The sequence below is a fragment of the Balaenoptera musculus genome, chromosome 3 (assembly GCF_009873245.2).
Source record: "Balaenoptera musculus isolate JJ_BM4_2016_0621 chromosome 3, mBalMus1.pri.v3, whole genome shotgun sequence".
In the NCBI taxonomy this organism is placed as follows: Eukaryota; Metazoa; Chordata; class Mammalia; order Artiodactyla; family Balaenopteridae; genus Balaenoptera; species Balaenoptera musculus.
The window spans coordinates 114,129,254-114,150,350 of record NC_045787.1 but is presented as its reverse complement, the minus strand read 5'-3'; the positions used below and the strand labels follow the sequence as shown (position 1 = coordinate 114,150,350).

Sequence of the window (21,097 nt, the reverse complement as noted above, 5' to 3'; positions counted from 1 at the left end):
AAGCCCAAAATATAGGTATTCAGATTTACATTAAATATAAGAATTAGGTAGATGACTCTGCAGTCTATTCTTAATCCATTGAGCTCGATAGACTCAAAGATCTTGAAGAATTAGAAACCTATTTGGTTAAAACAAAATCACAATTTCAGGAGAGATTCTGTCATGGTTTAAGTTATTCTGGTTGCCTTCGAAGTGCAAACCATAAAAAGTCTAGTTCCCTCTCTGGAGGAATTAGCTGTAAGTGAGCTTCACCAAGACAAGCTGTTCTAGAGTATAATATTGTTGGTCTCTTGGAACTTGTTATTCATAGGTTTTGCTGTGTGTCGCTTAATAGATACAAACCAGCAGTTTTATCTTAAAGATCTAGACTTTTGTGAAGAGGAGACAGTCTGTTTTAAATATTTGAAATTTTATTCTCTTTTGACATAAAACTAAGGAACACTCAGATAATCTATACCATGTTAGTATTCCTATCAGAGAAAACGGGTAAAACAGTATTTAGAAAGCAGTACCAGTAAATCTTATTACGCATTAAATGTGTTTAAAACGTTGATATTCATTTATAACCTGTAGTTGTAAAATGTGTATGACTTAAATATTAAAATCCCACATTTTTTAAGATCTTCATCTACAATTACAAACCCAGATTTTCTGTAGGCTTCACAAACCAGAGAGGTAAACAGAATGTGCAAGAGTCAAAGGATAAACGCATTATAAATATATATTAGTTGTATTACCTAATTAAAACCATAATCTGTTAATACAGCTATGGATTTATTTCAAAAATTTAATTGAATATATTGCTAATAGTGTAGTTGTTGTGTTTTCTAATGTTGGTAGAGTTATTAAAGTTCTTCACTTTCATAGAGTCCAGATTGAGCTGCCAGACGCTGAAACTCTCCTTCAGGGTTAAAAGCTTGTTTCACATCCAAACCTTTCCCGTTAAGTGCTAAATATTTGCTGAAAGTTGGTCGGACACGTAACTGCTTAGGAGCTGGAGGAGTTTGGTTTGGACGGGCTGAAATGGATCAAATAAACGTTAATTTAGAAAACTTGTTGTAAACAAATGGGTTGCACTAGGTAGTCATTATCGGACAGGGGGAGAAAAAAAAATCAAAACTGATTATGTATGGGGAGAATCCTTCAGAATTTATGCTATGCTGGAATTTATGTTTCTTATTAAATCTTTCCAGTTAAGTTCTTTATAGCACTTGACATAGCACTGTATAACAGCGTGAGATACCTGTAACATCTAATCTCGTGTTACATGTGGTCACTCCAGCTTCATTAACTGCAGACACAGTATACCACCCAGCGTCTTTCTTGTTTACATCTTTTATCAGTAAAGTAACTCTTCCAGAGTTATCATGATATAAACTGGAAAGAAACAAAAATTGAAAGTAAAGGAATTAATCTTCCTGTGAGAATTTATTTATGATGCCTGTGACCTACAGAGTCAGACTAATAGGAAGAAAAAAAGCATTTGGAAATTCTGAGTCTGTAGCTAGTCATTGCCAAATAGCTATGGGTTTTTTTGAATTAAACATCCCCCCAAGTCTTGTTTGTATCATCTGTTTCCTTGAGCCATCTTCTTCTATTGTTAGTAAAAAGGTAAATCCTAGCCTACTTTATCCCTTAAATTTCTGATTAGTGGAATCTGGCTTAATGAGGCTTATTATATTTCTATATATATATATTTTAAAAGTTGAAGTATAGTTGATTTACAATATTGTGTTAATTTCATCTATATGTTTTTAAAATTAGACAAATTGAGGTCACAGATGCATGCCATTTATAATGCATTTCAAAGTATAGCTGGATTCACCCAAGTACAGTAAAGTCTAGAAATACTTATCCTACCTTATTCGATCAGTGTTGAATTGTACCATTTCATTATTTCTTTTCCAGAAAAGCTTTGGTGGCGGTATAGCCGAGATTTGGCATTCTAGCTTCACTGAGTCTCCCTCAAAAACTTTTTTACTCTGTGGTTTGTAGATGAACATTGGTGCTCTTCTATGTTCTTTTGCTACATATTAATAAAAAAATCACGTATTTGAAATATTATAAAAAATATTAAGTCAAACCAAAGTATTATGAAGTTTGTATGCTGATATAAAAGTTTAAAAAAGTACTAACGACAGGATTGGAAGCTTTATGTTTCAGCTTTAGTTAAAATAATATGCAATACTGTTGTATATTGTATACTATTTATAGTTCTAAAACAGTAATGTAATGATGTGTTGAATTTATAATCATGTTTCATTGGAAGAATTTAAGTCAAGTTGAGATCATCTCAGCTATAGGGAGGCAGCATGAGTGCTGGAAAGAGTACCAGCAACTTGGGTTCAAATTCTGTTTGCCCCACCAGCCATGCCACATTGGGGAAAATTTTGTTTAGTTTCTCTGAGGCTAAATTTTATCTGTTGTAAAATGATACCCAAGAAATAGTTACTGCTGTGCCCACCAAAGCACAAAATTATTGTGAGGATCAATTGCGATAATGAATGAAGACGCACTTTGTAAACTATAAAATAATATACAAATGCCAATAATTATTATGTCTTTAGTTTTCTTCAAATACCTGAGGGAAAAGAGGAACTGATACTATAATACTATAACCGTAACTTTTCTGAAGGAGTAACGAGGAGATTGGACGGATGCCTGCCAAACTCTTTTTCAGCTCTAACATTGTAGTATTTTTGGAGCTATTGGCACAGAAAGGATTTGCCCTAAGCTTAATCACTTGGATTTTGTGTGTGTGTGTGTATAAATTCCCAGATCACTAGTTTTTCCCTTAGTCTGAGGGCCCTTATTATATCATAGAATAATCTTAAAGATTGTTCATTCATCTGGGTAGAATACAAACTCAGGATTGCCCATCCTTGAACTTGATCAAGTTTTTATATAATAAGCAGTGAATTATAGCAAAATATCGCTTATGCAGTATATTGTGGCTTAAGTCATTGCAAATGTGATACATTTAGAGCACTTGAATTGTAATATTTTAAAACAGGAGATTAGTTTTATGAGAACTGCCCTACTAAAGACAAATTTGAGATATGAGTTTTACCATACTTGTTTTCTAAAGCAAGTAAGCATGTTTTTATTGTCATAATTAGAGACTAGTTTCCTGGTAAAGAGTGCATAGTCTAAGGCTAAAAGTTGACATTTACTCTTCAATTTTAAACTATGTGTGATTATAACAATTCTGTGAAAATGTGAGTCAGATTGATTATTTTAGACTGTAGACCAGATAAATGATTAGACTAAAAATTTTCATTTAAGACCCTTTAATCATATCTACACATACTGTACATCTAGAAATATATCTAGAATATACTACCTTCTTTGGTCTGTCTGATATTTTACCTTTATTTCTCTTCCAGAAAAGCTTTAGTGGTAGATCTGTCATTCTAGTTTCACTGAGTTTCCCTCAAGAACACCAACCCCTGCCCACTGTGGCTTTTACATAAAAATTGGTGTTCTACTGGGTTTATAGTATAGACATTAACCTTAAATATAAAGTCCTTGGGGTTTTTCTTTTTTAACACTTTCTTTTTTGATTTCACAAAATTTTAAGGAGCTCTGTAGGATCTCTTTGAAAGCTTACCCAGGACGTCCAGCTGCACAGTAAAGGTGGCTTCTCCTGCTCTATTCTTGGCAACACATGTATAAGCCCCTGCATCTGAAGCTCTGACCACTTCAAAGATGAGTGAATGAAAACCCTTTTCAGACACTATCATTTTGTGAAAATCATCTGATTGAACTGGTCGTCCATTTAGATACCATGACACATCAGGAGCTGGTAGTCCACTAACCTAGAAATGAAAACACAAGGAGATGATAGAATTTTAAATTATAGATCACTGGGACCCATTTGTCCATTTATGAATTTTAACAGTTCAGTATCTGAGTGGGTTTGTGATTGAAAATGCAAAACAAGAGCTTAAAAGATATTTTCTTTCAATAATTTAAAAAAAATTTTTTTTTTATTTATTATTTATTTATTATTTTTATTTTTGGCTGTGTTGGGTCCCCGTTTCTGTGTGAGGGCTTTCTCCAGTTGCGGCGAGCGGGGGCCACTCCTCATCGCGGTGCGCGGGCCTCCCACCATCGCGGCCTCTCCCACTGCGGAGCACAGACTCCAGACGCTCAGGCTCAGAAGTTATGGCCCACGGGCCCAGCCGCTCCGCGGCATGTGGGATCCTCCCAGACCAGGGCCCGAACCCGTGTCCCCCGCATTGGCAGGCAGACTCTCAACCACTGCGCCACCAGGGAAGCCCTCTTTCAATAATTTTTAACAAAATAGTAAAAACTATAACCCTTGAAATTAATACAGTATTTTGATACTATCTCAAAACACGTCTAGCTGTTTCATAAACAACCTCAGGCTCGTTAAGATCTCTTAATTACTATATTAAGGGCGTTAAGTTATTTTATATTGGTCTCCACAAGGAATATGGAAGTCATATGGCTTTTCTGGCTAATGGCAAGTGTGAATGAAGTCCCAGAGGCCCATATATATGAGACTTGCTGATAACCTTTCCAAATAACCTTTCCAAAACTGAGTGTTCTTGAGCTGTAGTGCTGGTGTATAAATGGCATTTTGTTAAGTTTTTTCGTATAAGCCTTGACAATTAAATCCATACACTGACTTTCATTCAGAAGGAATCTGAAAAAACATTTATAAGAAGAAGTTCTCCAAAATGAGTATAATAAAAATGTAGGCCTTTCTAATAAGTTATTTTAACCTGAGGAATTCTTCTAGGCCAAGAGAGAGCAGGGTGACTTGAATTTCTTAAAGAGGCATTCTATTTTAGAAATCCTATTGCTATGAAAGCTTCATTTATATAGAGTATTAGGTGGTAGGCACTATTGTGAGTACCTTATACCTGTTTACTTAGTTAATCCTCAAACAGCTTTATGAGGTAGATACATTTGTTATTCCCAAAGAAACAAAAGCATAGAGTTGTTAAGTGACTTGTCTCAGGTTACACAGCTGTAAAGTGGCAGGACCAGGATTCTAACCCAGGTAAATTTAGCTCCAGAGTTTGTGTTCTTATCCACTATACATACTTCTTGTCAAGCTGTGTAGAAAGCTATGAAGAGGAGGAGGACATTTTTCAAAACTTAGTATCCCATTGTTAATTTTTCTCCAGTATTTTTGAACTTTTCTCTTACTTTGAAGTCCATTCTGCAGAATCTTCCTTCTTCAATTGACATGTTCTCTGGCACTTGAATGAAACGAGGCGGGTAAAATTTCTCCTGGATTGCATCCTGATCATTCACATCTCCCCTTGAAGATGATCTACTTCTACAAAAATATTTTAATAATCACTATGCAGAAGACTCGTCATTGCTCTTCCTTTCATGCAAATATAGTTTAGCCATCAAATTTGAAACCCTAGAGTCTATGCTGTTTGATCTGATAGTGTAGTAACAGTGGAGAGAGGCTGCAGAGCTGTATTTAGCTGTGGCATACTTGATGACTATTAGAAGTGGTAGCAATTTAGAAACATCTGGTACAAATTATACATCTTTCTTTTTTCAGTGCCATGAATTGATGAAGAAACTGATCTATTAAAATGCAGAGTACCCCATGGACAATTCTAGTCACATGCAAAGATTGTATAATTAGAATCAGGTTTCCATTGTTATGAAAAAGTTGTTTAGCATGGAAACATGGTCCTGGCTTATTTCACCAAAACATTAAAAAAAATTTCCTCTGAGATAGTTGTGATAATTAACAGATAAAAATTTTTATTGTCATCTTTGACATTAGAAAATGCACATTGTTTTTTTTCAATTGGTTCTAAAGCAGTATAAACATTATTTTCTTTTTTTATAACCATATTTTTTTATTGCAGTATAGTTAATTTACAATGTTGTGTTAGCTTCAGGTGTACAATAAAGTGATTCAGTTATATATATATATATATATATATATATAACATATATATATATCGATTCTTCAGATTCTTTTCCATTATAGGTTATTACAAGACATTGAAAATAGTTCCCTGTGCTATATGGTAGGTCCTTGTTGTTTATCTATTTTATACATAGTAGTGTGTATCTGTTAATCCCAAACTCCTAATTTATCCCTTCCAACCTGCTATCCCCTCTGGTCACATTGCTTTGTATAAAAAGTATGTAAGAAGCTTGAGGGCTTTGTAAATACTACATTTTTTTTAAGCTGAAAACATTTTAGGTAGCAAAATGTATGTTTCTTTAAAATTAAAAAAAATTTTTTTTACCTTACTTGTGATGTAGGAACTTGCAGTCGTGCATGTTCTGAATTGTGCTGCTTGAAATTAAAACAAAGTGATAATGTTAACATGCTGTTGTTAGCTTGAAATGAAGCAGAATTTAGTAGTCGTAGTTGAAAGGAACATTTCTGTTGTGGCTGTATTTGTACTGTCATGGATAGTTCTATATATTTAGCTGTTAAGCATTTAAAATATAGTGCACTAACCTTCTAATACTCTAGCAAGAAATCCCCAGAATTGAGACTATTCAATAGATGTGATTTATGAAAATTAACTAGACTTTGAATTGATGGTGGTTCGTTTTTTAGATGACGATTTTATGACAAAGGATGATGAGTCCCCCTGGTGTATTTGAAATGGGAGCACATAGTACAGATTGTCCTTTGGTAAAACAGGAATAGTCATGAAGTCATTTGTGTTGGCAGTAGATACAGGGTATTATGCCTACTGCTCATAAGTGGCACCAACAGCAGTAAACACATATTAGACTGGAAAATACTTTTCTTTTTAGCTCATGGCACAAAATCCTGATGGACACTGTGGAAGCTATGTGTAGAGTTATGAAAAGCCTTTGAAAAACAACATTACTTACTTCCTGCCTAATAAGGGTGTATTTAATTTAAGCAACCATCTTTTAGAATTTATGTCTGAGCACCAGAAAATTATTCATATTTGAGGATAAAATCAGGAATTGATGAATTTATAATAGAATTAACTGATTAAATATTTAGTGCATATTCCATATATTTCATTGTGCTTGGTATAGTGAGAGATACAAAGAAGTAGAAAATATAGTCCTTACCCAAATATATGAAAAACAACATAGCAGATCAGTACAAATAATTTATTTTGGGATGAACTTTAATGTATTTTGTCATTCTAAAACAAAATTCTTACAACTCTGTGATAATTTTTGGCTAGGCTTTGAGTTTCTCTAAGCCAAATGTCAAAAGATCAATGAATTTTTTGGTAAAAAATAAGAATAATCCACTTAAACTCATAATATCTAAATTAAGTTTTTGACTTTTTCCTGTAGTGGTTTGAACATGTATGTATTCATATTCATAGGTGTGATATTTCAGTTATATGTAATTTGATGACATTTTGTATTATTTAAGTAGACTGTTTGAAGTGTACCAAAAAATGTAAGATTTTTCTTTTCTGATTTCATAATATGTTTTGCTGCTATCTCTTTTCTTGGTACCTTCACCTTCATTTTAAAGTTTTTAAAGAATGAATGAGAAAAACAATACACCCTTGACCTTGAAGTCATACACTGTGAAATTATAACATAAACCATCATCAATCTAATGTTACTTTGGGTTATTTCTTCTAATAGAGATATATTTGTGTCTTATTCTTGCTGTAATCTCCTGTACCAACTCCAGAGTCCAACACACAGCAGGTACTTCATATAAATTAGTTGAATAAATGAGTGTGTGAACTCTTCAGTAGCCAAAACAGATTTAAATTCTGTTCTCAGGTTCTAGTTACTTGCTGTGCGAGACCCTGCTCTATCCTTTTCAGTAGATCTAGTCACATTTAACAGAAACAAAAGTCTTATTTTCATCTTCCTATACTGTAGAAGGTTGGAATTCTTGAATGCTCGGTTTGGCTTCCAGTTTCTTGTGGACTTTTTAGGGAGGAATGAGAGGTAACTACAGAAGGAAGATAGAAAGCACAATAGCAGTTCATTTTGCCTCTCCAGCTGTACACTTCTCTTTGAGGTTAACTTGTTAAAATGAAGTTGATCAGGAACAAGCCTGTGGGATATTCACTTTATGTTCTGCATAAAGTTAATCTCTTGGAAAGGATGCTGTTGTTAATCCTGGAGCCATTACTCATAAGGTTTTTGTTGTTTATTTTGATTTGTTTTTAATAAGAATCATTTTAAGATACAGGAACATGACAAAAGGAATTGGATGTTTCATTAGTACATGAGTTTATTTTAAAACATTGAAATGATAAACAGCTTATGAGAAAAGGTTATAATTACTTTGGTTTAGAGTTTTAACTTTTGTCCTGTGAAAGATTTACAACTCATAAATTTTCTGTCCATGTAGATATTGTAGGGAGAGTCCTAGGTTTAACTGACCCCTAAATGTCCAGATGAAAAGTGACACCATTAGTCTTCTGGTGCTTTGACTTTATAACATTTCATATGCAGATATTAGAACCACCAGAAAATGGGGTAAAATTAAATATTTTTGTGTATATATTCAACCCATCATGGCCTCTACTTTTTATACGTAATGGAGTATGGAAGTAATTGACTTTTGCTTCAAATGCTATTTATAAGCATTTAGAAAAGCAGACATTTAAAAATCACACAGAAGAAAAGTGCTCCAGTTAGATAAAGATTATTTTAATTTACCTGTGCTGGATCTTGTGCCTCACTGTCATTTTGAGCTTGAAACACAGCAGCTGCATTCTGTGGTCCTAGCAATCTGCGAGCCATCTTCTCCTCATATGTTAGCCGCTTTAAAGAAATAAATCATAAAGGAGATAGTAATGAGATTTAATAAAAGTTATTTGTAAAGCTTTACCTTAAAACCACCAAGAATTATACCAAAGAAGTATAGTTATGCCTTTGAATGATAGATACTGTGTTTTTAAAAAAACATTTTCTTTCATTCAAAGCATTTTCCTTTCGTTCTAGTGCCACTTCCCTCATCTGGAATATTCATCTCTGTTTTCTTTCTTCTCCTAGTAAAGGCGAGCATAATCACCCTTAAATAAGGCTCTCTCTCCCCAATAAAGGGAAATTCTTTGTCTTCCTCCTTGTTCTGCATGTTCCTGTTGGCTCTGTCTTTGAATATAGTACCGTATGTCCTCAGATTCAGAAATAACTTTTATTAAGTGAGCACTATATTTGATTTACTAACTTCTGGTTAAGAGCAGTGCAACTCGTATGTTAAATGTATTTGTATTAAAGGCATATAGTAGTACTGTTTCAGAGATCAGTGACTAATACAATGTGCATAATAAGAATTATAGCTATTTTTCCATGAATACTATATACCAAAGTACATGAAGAAGTCAGGTTGACAGCATTTCCCATTAGTTTTTTGGTCATCAGACATATTTTTTATGGTAATGCTTAAAACAAAATTGAATCATTCAGATTGGTTTTTTTTTTTTTTTCATTTGCTTCATTCTTTTACTACTGAACTCCTAGAGGGGATTTCATGCAGAGAAATACAGAATAGGATCCAAATATTCCCTGTTTTTAGATACTCCTCTCCCTTGCTGATTATATGGACATAGATCTGTGAGACAGAAACAACTTTCTTATTGAGATTAGATTTTATAGTTTTATTGGCTTTTTTTTTTTAATACAAAATAGACATCTTGCTCACTTGGTTTCCATTATGAAGAAGGTTGTCCTTGCATTTTAGCTTTCTCTCCAAATCTTGAATCAGAGCTTCTTTTGATCCTTGTATTTCATGGTCAGGAGTCCTTGGTGTGGGCTTAGCATTTGCATTTTGGGATGGCTTAGCATTTACAGGTTGGCCAACTGAGGGTTGTTGATAGCTTTAAAAAGAAAAAAAGATTTTTTAAAAAGAAGATCTTTAAAGTAAGGTGTGGTGTGTAAAATAGAATTGGCATCATTTTGTCAGTCACCTTTAGGTAGGTTGAATTTACCATTTAGTACTGCTGGTGTTATTAAAGCACCAATTGCCCTAATAACAGTCAAGAAGGATTTTATAAGAATGGTTACTAGCTGTTTTTTGTTTTTGTTTTTGTTTCTTTTCATCTTGGCAAATGAAAATTAAGTAACAGGAGAAGCAATTTAGATTAGACATGAGAATGTCCTTCCTTGAAGATCTTCCCTAAAGAAGTGAGAGTAAGAATAGTTACTGGCAGCTTGAGAGCTCTTCCAATATTCCAACTGAATTTCCTAAGTTTGATTTATGGGTGGATAGTAAGCAACGATGTGCTGGAGCTGACTCATATGGGCTTAAGAGAACTGATTTTTAGTGTCTCTTCCCAGCTCACTGTGATCTCATGTTAAAAGTTTGAAATTGGTGGTGGTGGGAGTATCTACACCAGGGAAATTGGTAAATACCACAAATCATGGCTCTTCCCTCCAGAGCTGATTGTTAAACATTTATCAGCATAACCACTGGTATTTAGTGAATATTCTCTTGCTTTGAATGGAGTCTACAGTTTACATTTTAATTTCTACTTCCTATTAATTTCATATTCTAGACAATCCAAGTATGGCACGATATAACAACTTGTGCAGTAATAACAGTTTCTTTAACATTGCATAAGTGATTTTTAGAGAAAGTGATGATTAGAGGAGGAAGGAGAAAGAAATGTAAACTGAGAAAAAAAGGAGTTTGGGGGAAAAGAAAGCAAATTTGATTGGCAGTTGAAGAGTTTGATTTAAATCCTTATTTCAAATTCCAACCCTAAATTTTCTTCTAAGATGTCCTTGCCCCCTCCTGGTGTTCCCCTGCTGATTCTGATAGAGGACAGGGGTGGTATTTAGGGAGTCCTATATTTTTAGATCTGTTAGGTAGCTCACACTTTTCACAGGGTTTATTCAGATTTTACCTAGTTTATTTAGGGCTCTGAAGGTGTTAGCTTATATCTATTTAATGTGGGAAAACTGGCCACTGCCCTCAATGAATATTTTACCATTATCATAATAAATCCACATATCCAGATGAGGCAGCCTTGGTCTGTTCTCTGACATGTTCCTGTTCAAAAATTCTCAAGGATCATTAAAAGAACTTGTAAGCTAAGTGGAAATGTATTTCCTCTGAGTGGAGCCAGAGTTTTAATTTTTGCAGGCTTTGGGGACTTGGTTAGTAATCTCTAGATTGTAAATACACTGAAGAAAAAAAAGATGTTTTATTACTCACCGTTGTATTATTTGTATCCACTAACACAAAGCCTGCAAAATAGTGAGGTAATACTCACTATCAGTTCAGTGAATGAATATTTTCCATTGTATTCAATATGCTTTGTATTGAAAGTTGATTATATACATTTTCCCTCCTTGTATTTCAGATATTCAGGATTGTCTGTATCTGATTTGTTCAGTGAAGCAAATAGCCAAACCAAGTGTTTAAATAAATAGTGAGATGTTTTTGTTTTGTTTTCAGATTGAATTCCCAGGTCAAAGTGGTAAAATTTCTTTGTTTTTATAGATCTACTATTTCTCCAACTGTATGAAATTAGAATAGCCCATTTGTTTGTTTGTTTGTTTTTTTAGCTAAAAAAACCCAGTCATATGTGTTTGGTAAAGTGAATTAGCATTAAATAATTCTTTTGTCAGACTGTCATAATATGATGTAATATATCTGAGAAATCCTGAAGGACTATCAAAACCAAGCCTGAGAATCACTGATATATATGTAACCTCAGTCACCTTTTTATTCACTGAATACCTGCATTATTACCAGTTTAGATGGTTTAAGTGTTAGGACTTGATATCTGTTCATAATTAGAAACTAATATTATACTTGCACAGTGTTTTATAGGTTTTTTTTTTCCCCTATCATTAATCACATAAATCCTTACTTTTATTACAGAAAACTGAATCACTGAGCAGGTAAGGAAAACTTGAGGAATGTCACACAGCAAGCTTTTTGAAAGGAATAGTGAAAATTAAAGAGTTCCCCTAAATTTCTAGTCTGTGGTTTGATCAACTGAATAAAACATTTGCTTAAGGGTTTCCTACTGATGAAAAGCTAAATAAAGCTTTCAAACTTCTCTAGGTCAGAATCCAAGGGATTATTATAGAAGACAGGGCAAACTTCAGCCCATCATAAAAATGAGGGAGTTGTGCACAAATGTTCAAAGGGCCAGAGCTTTCCACCTGTGCAGCTAGACACTGAACTCGTATCATGTAGCTGTGGGAAGATTAAAAGAGTTATCTATGGTTGCTGAAAATGGAGCAGCTAAAGCTGGATCTTTGATCTCTGGTTTGGGGTCCTTCTGTGCTTTATTTCTTATCCTCTCTATTTTTTCCTTCCTTCCTCTCTTAGTTCTGTGCGGAGAGCTAGGTACATGGTTGAGGCTCACTAGTATTTATTCGGTGGCTTTCTTTTCTGGGCAGGAATTTGGAATAGGATTAAAGCCTTTACTGAGAAAAATATTTTAGTGAGAAAGAGTTATTTTAGATTTAAACATGCTTTTACAGGAAATTTGGAAATAATTGAAAGCTAGATGGAAAAAGATTATATGGGTAAAATGTAAGTAAGAAAAATCTACAATATGTGATAATGGGTATAATGGGAATTTGAGATAGAAGAGAAAGAGCGGGCTCTTAATTCTTGAAGGCATCTTTTAAAATCATTAGGCCAAACCTATGAGAATGCCTTTTTTGTTGGTCAAAAATTTTTAACAGCCATTTCAAATGGTTCAACTTAGTATCTATAGGATTCTAACAAATGTTTTTGGCTTTCCTGGTTTTTATTTTTAAAAATATTGAAAAGGTTTCTTTGCAAGTTGAATTGCTCTGGTGAGTTCACCTAGATTTCCAGAGTTGTCACCAACAATAGGAATCTCTAGAAAAATTAGCCTCTAGAGAAAACTGAGAGAAATTAGCAAGAATTTCAGCAAATCTGTTGATAAGCCTGTAACCAACAAAATATATTCCATCACACAGTTTTTCAGATGCCGCTGATTAATTCTCTGATATTCTAGCCAGCCAAGGAATAGGAAAACTGATAGCCCAAAGTTTGCATAAGCACAAAGTATTCAGTTGATGTTTTAAAAAAAGCACAACCACTTTGTCCTTCTTCATATCAGGTTCTCCTAGGACAGTTTTAGGGCTGTGGAAATAGTACATGCTTGCATAAGGCTTCAGGTATTCTTCCCTGTATTTAGGTTGGTCTAACCAATTTGAACAAAGTGTGGTTTTAATTACCAGAGGAAACCTTAAGGTCATGAGCCTTTACCTATTCAGTCCTTTCTTCTGATCATAGGGAAAATTCATATACTTCAGTGTCTGAATCCCATATTTTCTTTTTAGCCAAGTGGTTGTTCAGGATCAGAGGGGAAAATGGATAGGAAGAAAAGACTAAGACTGAGAAGAAACTTAATAGCTTCTGCTTATGTGAGAGGAAATCCTATCTGAAGAAGAGCAGACAGGTGTTCACCTCAGCTAAGCTCAGAACCAGAGCAATTAAATTTACAGCATGAGGAACTTAACTTAGAGCTGGGGGAATAGTTCACTGTTCCTGAGTATGTTAGAAATATTTTTTTTGAAGATGGAAAATAGTAGGTAAGTAATTGTGTTATGTAATAGGTGATTTGGGTTCAGCTCAACCTGGACACTGGAGAACGGGTCAGATGACTTATTGCCAGTACCCTGGTTCAGGGTGTTCTAAGAGAAATATGGAATGAGACTCTGATGTCACATTGACTTTTTAGATAGTGAAGATGACGTACATAACCTATCTCCCCTTCTCCCCCAGATACAAGCTCACGGTATACACAGTTCTATCTGTCTGTCTCTCTCTCTATGTATATATATTTTAAAAATTCACTTACTTGGAGTCCACAGTGGAAGGGATGTTACTGCTATTGTAATCAGGCTGTGATGGTAATATGGAGCTGAGGAAGCTGGCTGGGGACTGGTTATAAGTGGCTGTTACCCTTTGGCCTGGGTTGGAGCCAGCAAGCTGCTGAGGAGAAGCAGGGAAAGCAGAGGAGGACATAGTGATGTGAGAGCTCACTGTTGAGGAGGCAGAAAATCTTTGCTCTTTGCACTGGCGGGGCTGGATGGTAATAGAAGACTGTTTGGTCTGGCTAGAGTAGCTGGAGGTTTCCGGTCCAGGAGGTTGCAGTCTGGAGCCACATGGGTTTTGGGATTGGATGAAGTGTTTTGGACGTTCGTAGTTAAACATGCTTAGCTGGTTTATGGAAGTTGAAGGCCACTTATAATGATTTACTCCTGGAAGGGTGGGGTCCCGAATCTGGGGCTGCAAGCCTGGAATTATAGAAGGTTGCAGTGAATCAGAAGCAACCTTGGTCTGCACCTCGTTGTTGAGATCCTGGGAATACTGTGCTCGTGTCTTTGATAGAGTGGCCTTCTCTTGAAGAATATTGTTCCTTCAAAAGAAGAAGATGATTCAGTTACAGTATTTGCATAAAAAACAGTACTGTTTATTTAAGATCTTTAATAAGAGTTTCTGTGCTTTTTTTTTTCTGCTTGTTTTTTTAAAGCTTATGTGCTTTCAAAGTCACCTCAAGGTGGAACTTTCCTGGCTTCTAGACTTCCCATTCCTTTATCTGTTGTCTTTGCACAAGTGACTTTCCCCTTGAGAATAAGTAAAAAGAATTCATTAGTGTTTGTCTCTGGGTGATTCTTAAAGCACGCCCAGGGGCTTCAAGATGTAGGAAAAGTTTGAGTTTGAGTTTGCCAAGTGGTTATTTATGAAAAGAAAACCTGTGATGTTGCTCAGTGTGATAATTTTATGGTTTCATGTTTAGCTTCTGCCCAGAGGCTACAGTTTCATTAACCACAGAGAGTTAATGATTTAAAATTATTAGCAGGTAAATATATAACATGTCAGCTTCTATTCAGTCTGAATTCTTCCCCTTGCTCATCAAAACCGATGAACAGCTCTTCTGATACTCCAGTTAATTCATGCCCTGGTGATCTGTGATGAATGATGTGGTGAATCAAGGGGAGCAATGTGCTTCTTTTGTAAAGAACATTACTGTCTGTATTTGCTCCTTCACCCTTTTACAGTTTCACAAAGTAGAGCAAACATCTGTTCTTCACTATTGTCAACCTTGAGTGGATTTTGTTTTACCTTATAATTCACTGCTTCTTTTTCTCCCTTTGATTCCCAATTGACCATAGTACTAAACTAGATGATATTAAGGAGTGACTGTATTCGTGTGTCTCTGTGTGTGTATATAATATATGTTACTGACAGTATTCCAGAGCCCTTTGTAATTTTTTGTTATTTTTAGATTGTATTATCTAGTTATTGGTCTCTATGGTTTCTTAGTTATTTAGTTTCACTTTAAATTATTTTTACATGTTTAATATGTATTTTAGACTAATTTTGAAATTGCTTTAGTTCCTATATTATTTTTCCTTTTGAAATGGCAAACAGGATGTACAGAAGGGAAGTAAGGCAACTGTGAAGCTAGCCTATAGTTTCCCAAGAAAAGAAGGGTGCCATTTTTCTTACTTAGCCCTGCATTGGCACTCCTGACTTCCGAGAGTAGTTCCCCATTTTTCCTTTGATAAATCATTTGCCACTATAATCAACCTTAAAGAATTATATTTGCTTCTTTTTTTTTTTTAATTGGGGCATAGTTGTTTTACAATGTTGTGTTAGTTTCTACTGTATAGCGAAGTGAGAGAATTATATTTGCTTCTGATTTCTTCCATTAGTAAGGTAAATCTGGGCAGGACTGTATATAGACTTTACACACAAAAACTAGCGCCATAAATTGCTGTAATACTGATTCTGTCTTTATTTAAAATATCAAGTAATTTAGTTCAAAATACATTTAGTTTGTTTCATATAATATAAACCAACTCAGAGGTAATGATAAATCAAACTTTTAACTAATAAAATTAACCGAATTGTTTGTCATCATTGAAGCATAGTCTTATAATTATTCAGTTTCCTATCTTGAAGAAAGTATCATTTTTAATGAAAAATTTCTAAACCAAATAACTTGATCCTCAGGTTGTGCATGTAGTTTAGAGTTATATTAAAATTAGCAGTTTTAGGAAAGAACAAAAATGCAACTAAACAGCCAAGAGAAAGATTCTATTGAAAAAGGCACTTAAAAAGCCATACGTTTCTTAATTTTGAGTTTATGAATACAAGCACATTCAACTAGAGTGTATTTTAGTAATTAACTATATTAGGCCTTTAAATTATTGGAGAAAAACATCCAGAAGGAGGCTTTAATTAGATACTCTAAAAAAAAAGAAAAAAGACTCTATTTCAAGGCAAGCAGTTTTATAGTTATGGGTTTATTTTTTCCATTGCAGAATTGAATCCAGTGTTTGGTTTTAAATTCCTTTTTGGGCAGGCAAATCATTCAGATTAATTTCAAATACCAAGGAAGGAATAAACTGTTTAACAAATAGCCAGTAGATATTTTCCAGAAAATTCCCTATTTTTCTTTACATATATTTTTAGAAGGTCAACTATCTTGTACATTTTGGTATCAGCCTACATAGTTAACAATTACTGTTCTTTAAAAAAAATTCAATTAAAAATATGTTCTTTCAAATATTTCATTTTATTCATGTCTCAACAAAATTTTACACAGATGTTCACACAGGTAACTCTGAAAGGTTTTTCTTCACGTTTGTAGTTACTGTTCAACAGTTCAATTCTATAATGCCTCTATTATATGACAGTATCATTTTATTCCAAATAATGTTAAATAAATTTCAAAGATTTTATGAATAAAGTACTATTAAGTCTCCTATTTAGAAAAATCTTGACTTTCCCCCTCATCTCTAATATAGCACAGACTTGCACAAAAAACTGAGGATATTTTGAAGCTGTAAGACATTACCACAATTACAGTTAGATCAAGTGTCACTTTTCAAAGAAAAATGATAATTTAAAAATAATGACACACAACTATCTTTCCTTCTACCCTTTCTGTAATGCCTTCCAATTTCAGTGGAATGAACAGGTCACATTCTTTTCAAATCTTTGTATAATGCCATTATGATCTTGTGGCTTTTGAACTTTTTATCTGAAGATCACCTTTTACATACTGTTCTGATTTGGACAAAAAACAAAAACAAAACCCAAAACTGAAGCAGGAATAAAGAAGGGACTTACCCGAGTTCCAGAGAGTGCCTGCTCGGTTTAACCTACTACTAAAGGGAAGGAAGAGGCATCCCCTTCCCTCACAGACTAATCTAGTGGCTCTGTGCTTAGTATTATAGCACCACTGACTTTTATCAGCTGCCAAACAGTGACATCTGATGTGCTTGCCTGTCCATCTACCTATGCTGGCATGTCAAAGTAAGAGTCCACAATCTAAACAATATCTCAGATGTCTTAGTGATATTTAAGGAGTGGGATTACATGAGCTTCTCTTGCAAGCCTCTTTATTTTAGATGTGAACTTTGACTATAGCTTTAGCAAGCTCATATAGGGGGAAGAGCAAAGAATTGGGAAATGGGAAAAAGTATAAAGAAAACTTATTTTCTTTTTTTGTGGTGGGGGCTTTGATCTTCCCTGTTGAAGAAAGCACTAAAAGGGAAATAGTATTCTAAGACTGACATTCTAACTGCTAAGACTTCTCCAGAAATAAGACCAGTGATGGATGGGCTCCAAATTGATTTGTATTGGATAGTTGTTCATCTGAAGGCCTTTTTTTTTCTATTGCCAAATGGGAGGGGGAATGGAGTGGGGTTCAAGCAGTTTGTTTCAAGAGAGGGAGTGTGTCTGGGCTAAGGCAGGAGAGCAGGATGATGGTGTTATGTCACTGGGAAGGTGGGGAAGTGGAAAAACGCGATTTGGTTTCTTTAGCAAGTTCTCTGAATCTTTATAGCATATGCCTCCTTGACTTTATACTTTCATTCTAAAAGAGTTTGAAACACTTAAGAAACTACCAAACAAGCGGTGTTTACAGTTAGGGCTCTGTATTGTTAGCTCTCTTTATTTCCCTTACTCCTTACAGTTACACAGCTTCCTTTCTCTTTTCATCAAGGAGACCATCTTAGCATATAAGTTTCCATTTTTGTGCAGGGAAGTAAATAATTACAGAGGAAGAAACCTTCAAATCAACAAGAGGTGGTGAAGAGGGGTAGGTGGCATGAGGATCAGGCTAATCATGTGGAATTATCCCTATTTAGTGGCTTTAACTTTGGTAGGGTATTATTGCTTAAAGCATATCTATTTATTCCCCTCCCTCATGGGTACTCCAGTCTTGATGTCATTACCATGTATGTTAGGATCCAACAAATAGATGTTTGAGCACATGTGAGCTGTTTAAAATTCTTCACAGCTGACCATGTAGGTGTACCTTCCTTTGGTGTTCAGAGAAAGTTTGATAACTGCCACCTGGGCACACAGCCATTACTTAGTGGAAAAAGCATACTAGACTTGTTGAGTAGGCGTTCGCTTACAAAGTCTTATTTCAGGAATCACCCAAAATATTTCTCCACATCTGCTCACTGATATTTCAGATTCCATTAATAGGGACAAAGCCTTTCAATCTAAATTAGAGAGACTTAAAATGTAAGTGCAAGTGACAATAAAAATAACAAGAATAACTGATACATATAGCATTTACTTTGAGTATGGCCCTATTCTGAGCACTTTAAATGTGGTGTATGTGACGGATATTTAGTTCTTCCCAAGAACAGGGTTTGATTTGAGATATACCCTACCAGGCAAGTAGGGCAGATGCTCAGGACAAACTGAAATCCCCAATTTTGCCTAGGGCAGATTCTAAATGTTCCATGGTTGAGGAAGAATTTTAGTTTTATTTACTCTTTATCCTTTAAGCTTTGCCTCTTCTTTTCCCTAGGCCTTTGTAAGGTACAACTTTTGTTACAGTGCGGTAGCTCCATGGTACATCTAGGCTAAGGTTCTTGCTACAATTAGGGGATCAAGGGATAGTTTAGGAAAGGGAAGTAAGATCCCTTGTAACACCATTCTCAAAAGTTAAGGGTCTGTATTCAGTAATTTACCATGAATCTGTTTTTCTACTTTTTAATATTTGGTTTGCTTTTTTGAGTGGTGTTTTATGTTTTCTCACAAATATGGCTATTTGAATGGTTTAGTTGCTTATTTGAGAAAAATCAACCTAAAACTGAACGAAATATTAAGATGTCAGGTGAGTGGACCATATTCCAGCCTGCCCCCCAGAGACAGCCTTTTCCATTTCTATCTCTAAATTATCAGTAAGGGCCTCTGGTAAATCATTCTAATGCCTCACAAGATGTAGGTAACTCCCTACTATCTCACATGTTTTCCTACTGAAATGTTTCTTGCTGCATGTCCAGGGAATTCCTTCTTGTCTCATCATCAGTGGAAGGGTAGCTGTTTAACTGTCACTCATTCATCCCATGTTGTTTTTTAAAATGTGAAGTATATATGCGATTGTAAAAATGGTGCTGTGAGCCGCTTCTAAAATCAGAGGCCAGATGTGTGTGATGAGGCTAATTTCTGCTGTCTCAGCTGAGAAGGAAAATGTCATATTGAAGATGAAAGGACTAAAAAATGAAGAATGTTTTATTCATTTTCAGGTTATGCATTAATCACTATGATTACTGACGTTCTGCATAGACCTATAGCAAAAGGGAGTCCCGTTGTAGCAGTTGACTCAATCTTATTCTTCTCAAGCAAGAAATAATAATGGACACTGGGTTTGGAGTCAAACAGTAAAAATGATAACATTAATTTGGTTGATCTTCTACAGCTTTCTAGACACATTAACCTTTTTATTATCTATTTTGGAGACCTGAGTGTGAGTGCCCACTCTACTACATACTTGCTGTGTAACCTTAGACAAGTTGCTTCAACTCTCTGAGCTTTAATAATTAACTGAAAAAACAAAGATAGTATCAGTTTTACTAACCTAAATCAGGGTTGCTGAGAGACTCAAATGAAACAGGAAATCATACAGTGGACTATTACGTGGTATAATGTATCTCCTCAACTAGGTTAAGTTTTTTTTCTGAGGGAGGGATTCTTTATTGCTTATTTATCTTGTCTAGGACAAGGTAGCTCATGGTAGACATTCAGTAAAAACTTGTTAACGTTCATGGAACTTTTGCCCAATAATTGTCCCCACAAATGATTTTATTAATGAAAAAGATGGTAGTCTCATATGAAAGATATTATATTATAAATTCAAGGCCTTTTTAAGTCCTAAAGGCTCACTGATAAACACAGGTACTCATGGAGAAAAATTTTGGATATGAGTATTGGCTGTTTTCCCAAGGCACAGAAACTGACAAAACACATACAGTGTGCTTAATAGATGTTTGTTCAATAAATTGCAGTCTTACTTATTTTTCTACACACCCATTCTTCCTTGATCCCATGAGGAATCTTTATTTATAGGGGTAGCTACTGCCCAGGTGACTAGTGATCCTATAAGCTAAAGGGGTTCCAGGAGACCAACTGAGAAATCACAGTCATAGGCTGTTATTGGAGATAACACTGATCTCGATAAAAAACCAATGCAGTGAAGTAATAGCTACTATTTATTGAATTCCTACTATGTACTTCACACACTGTTCCAGGTCTGTTAGTCTCCAATAATTAAAAAAAAAAGTTTATTTATTTGTTTGTTTATTTGGCAGTGCCGGGTCTTAGTTGCGGCACGCGGGATCTTTTACTTGCGGCATGCGGGAATCTTTTAGTTGTGGCATGCGGAATCTTTAGTTGAGGCATGCGAACTCTTAGTTGCGGCATGTGGGATCTAGTTCCCTGACCAGGGATTGAACCCGGGCCCCCTGCATTGGGAGTGCAGAGTTTTAGCCAACAGACCACCAGGGAAGTCCCTCCAATGACTTGGAGTCTCCAAGTATCAATTTTTAGGTTTTTTAAAAATCAGTATTTTCGTTTGAGGTTTGTCTTTGGGGGCTGGGAATGGTGGTGGATTATGTTGTTTTTAAACATAGCCTGGTTGGCAAATTCACTTACTGAATTATCTTTCCATTTACAATTTGTCCTCTAAATGCAAGGACAATTGTGTCTGTATTCTAAGACTAACTGTGAAGAAACCTGTATCGCAAAATGTTTTACCAATTTGTATTGAGATAGGACATTGAATTCTGTTTCGGGAAAAGATCCCATTCTTCAAAATCTTTTGCCACTTCAGCATTGTTGGTGTTTTTTTTTTTTTTTTTT

The 21,097-nt window shown here is 35.0% G+C and overlaps 1 protein-coding gene across 3 annotated transcripts; it reads right to left on the bottom strand.

The window, feature by feature from the left end:
- Positions 1–388: 388 nt before the first annotated feature.
- Positions 389–17,171, bottom strand: MYOT (myotilin). Of its 3 annotated transcripts, none has more exons than XM_036849328.1 (10): positions 17,066–17,171; positions 13,782–14,342; positions 9,629–9,803; positions 8,644–8,748; positions 6,258–6,307; positions 5,182–5,314; positions 3,611–3,818; positions 1,861–2,026; positions 1,244–1,377; positions 389–1,018 (listed from the first exon to the last, which is right to left on the bottom strand). In XM_036849328.1, exons 2-10 carry the CDS (start codon positions 14,135–14,137, stop codon positions 846–848), a joined length of 1,500 nt encoding a protein of 499 aa, XP_036705223.1. In that variant the 5' UTR covers positions 14,138–14,342; positions 17,066–17,171; the 3' UTR covers positions 389–845. The 3 variants fall into 3 exon arrangements, with proteins under 3 accessions (XP_036705223.1, XP_036705224.1, XP_036705225.1); XM_036849329.1 differs by having other exon boundaries at positions 6,258–6,304; XM_036849330.1 differs by lacking the exon at positions 1,244–1,377 and having other exon boundaries at positions 903–1,018.
- Positions 17,172–21,097: the final 3,926 nt, after the last annotated feature.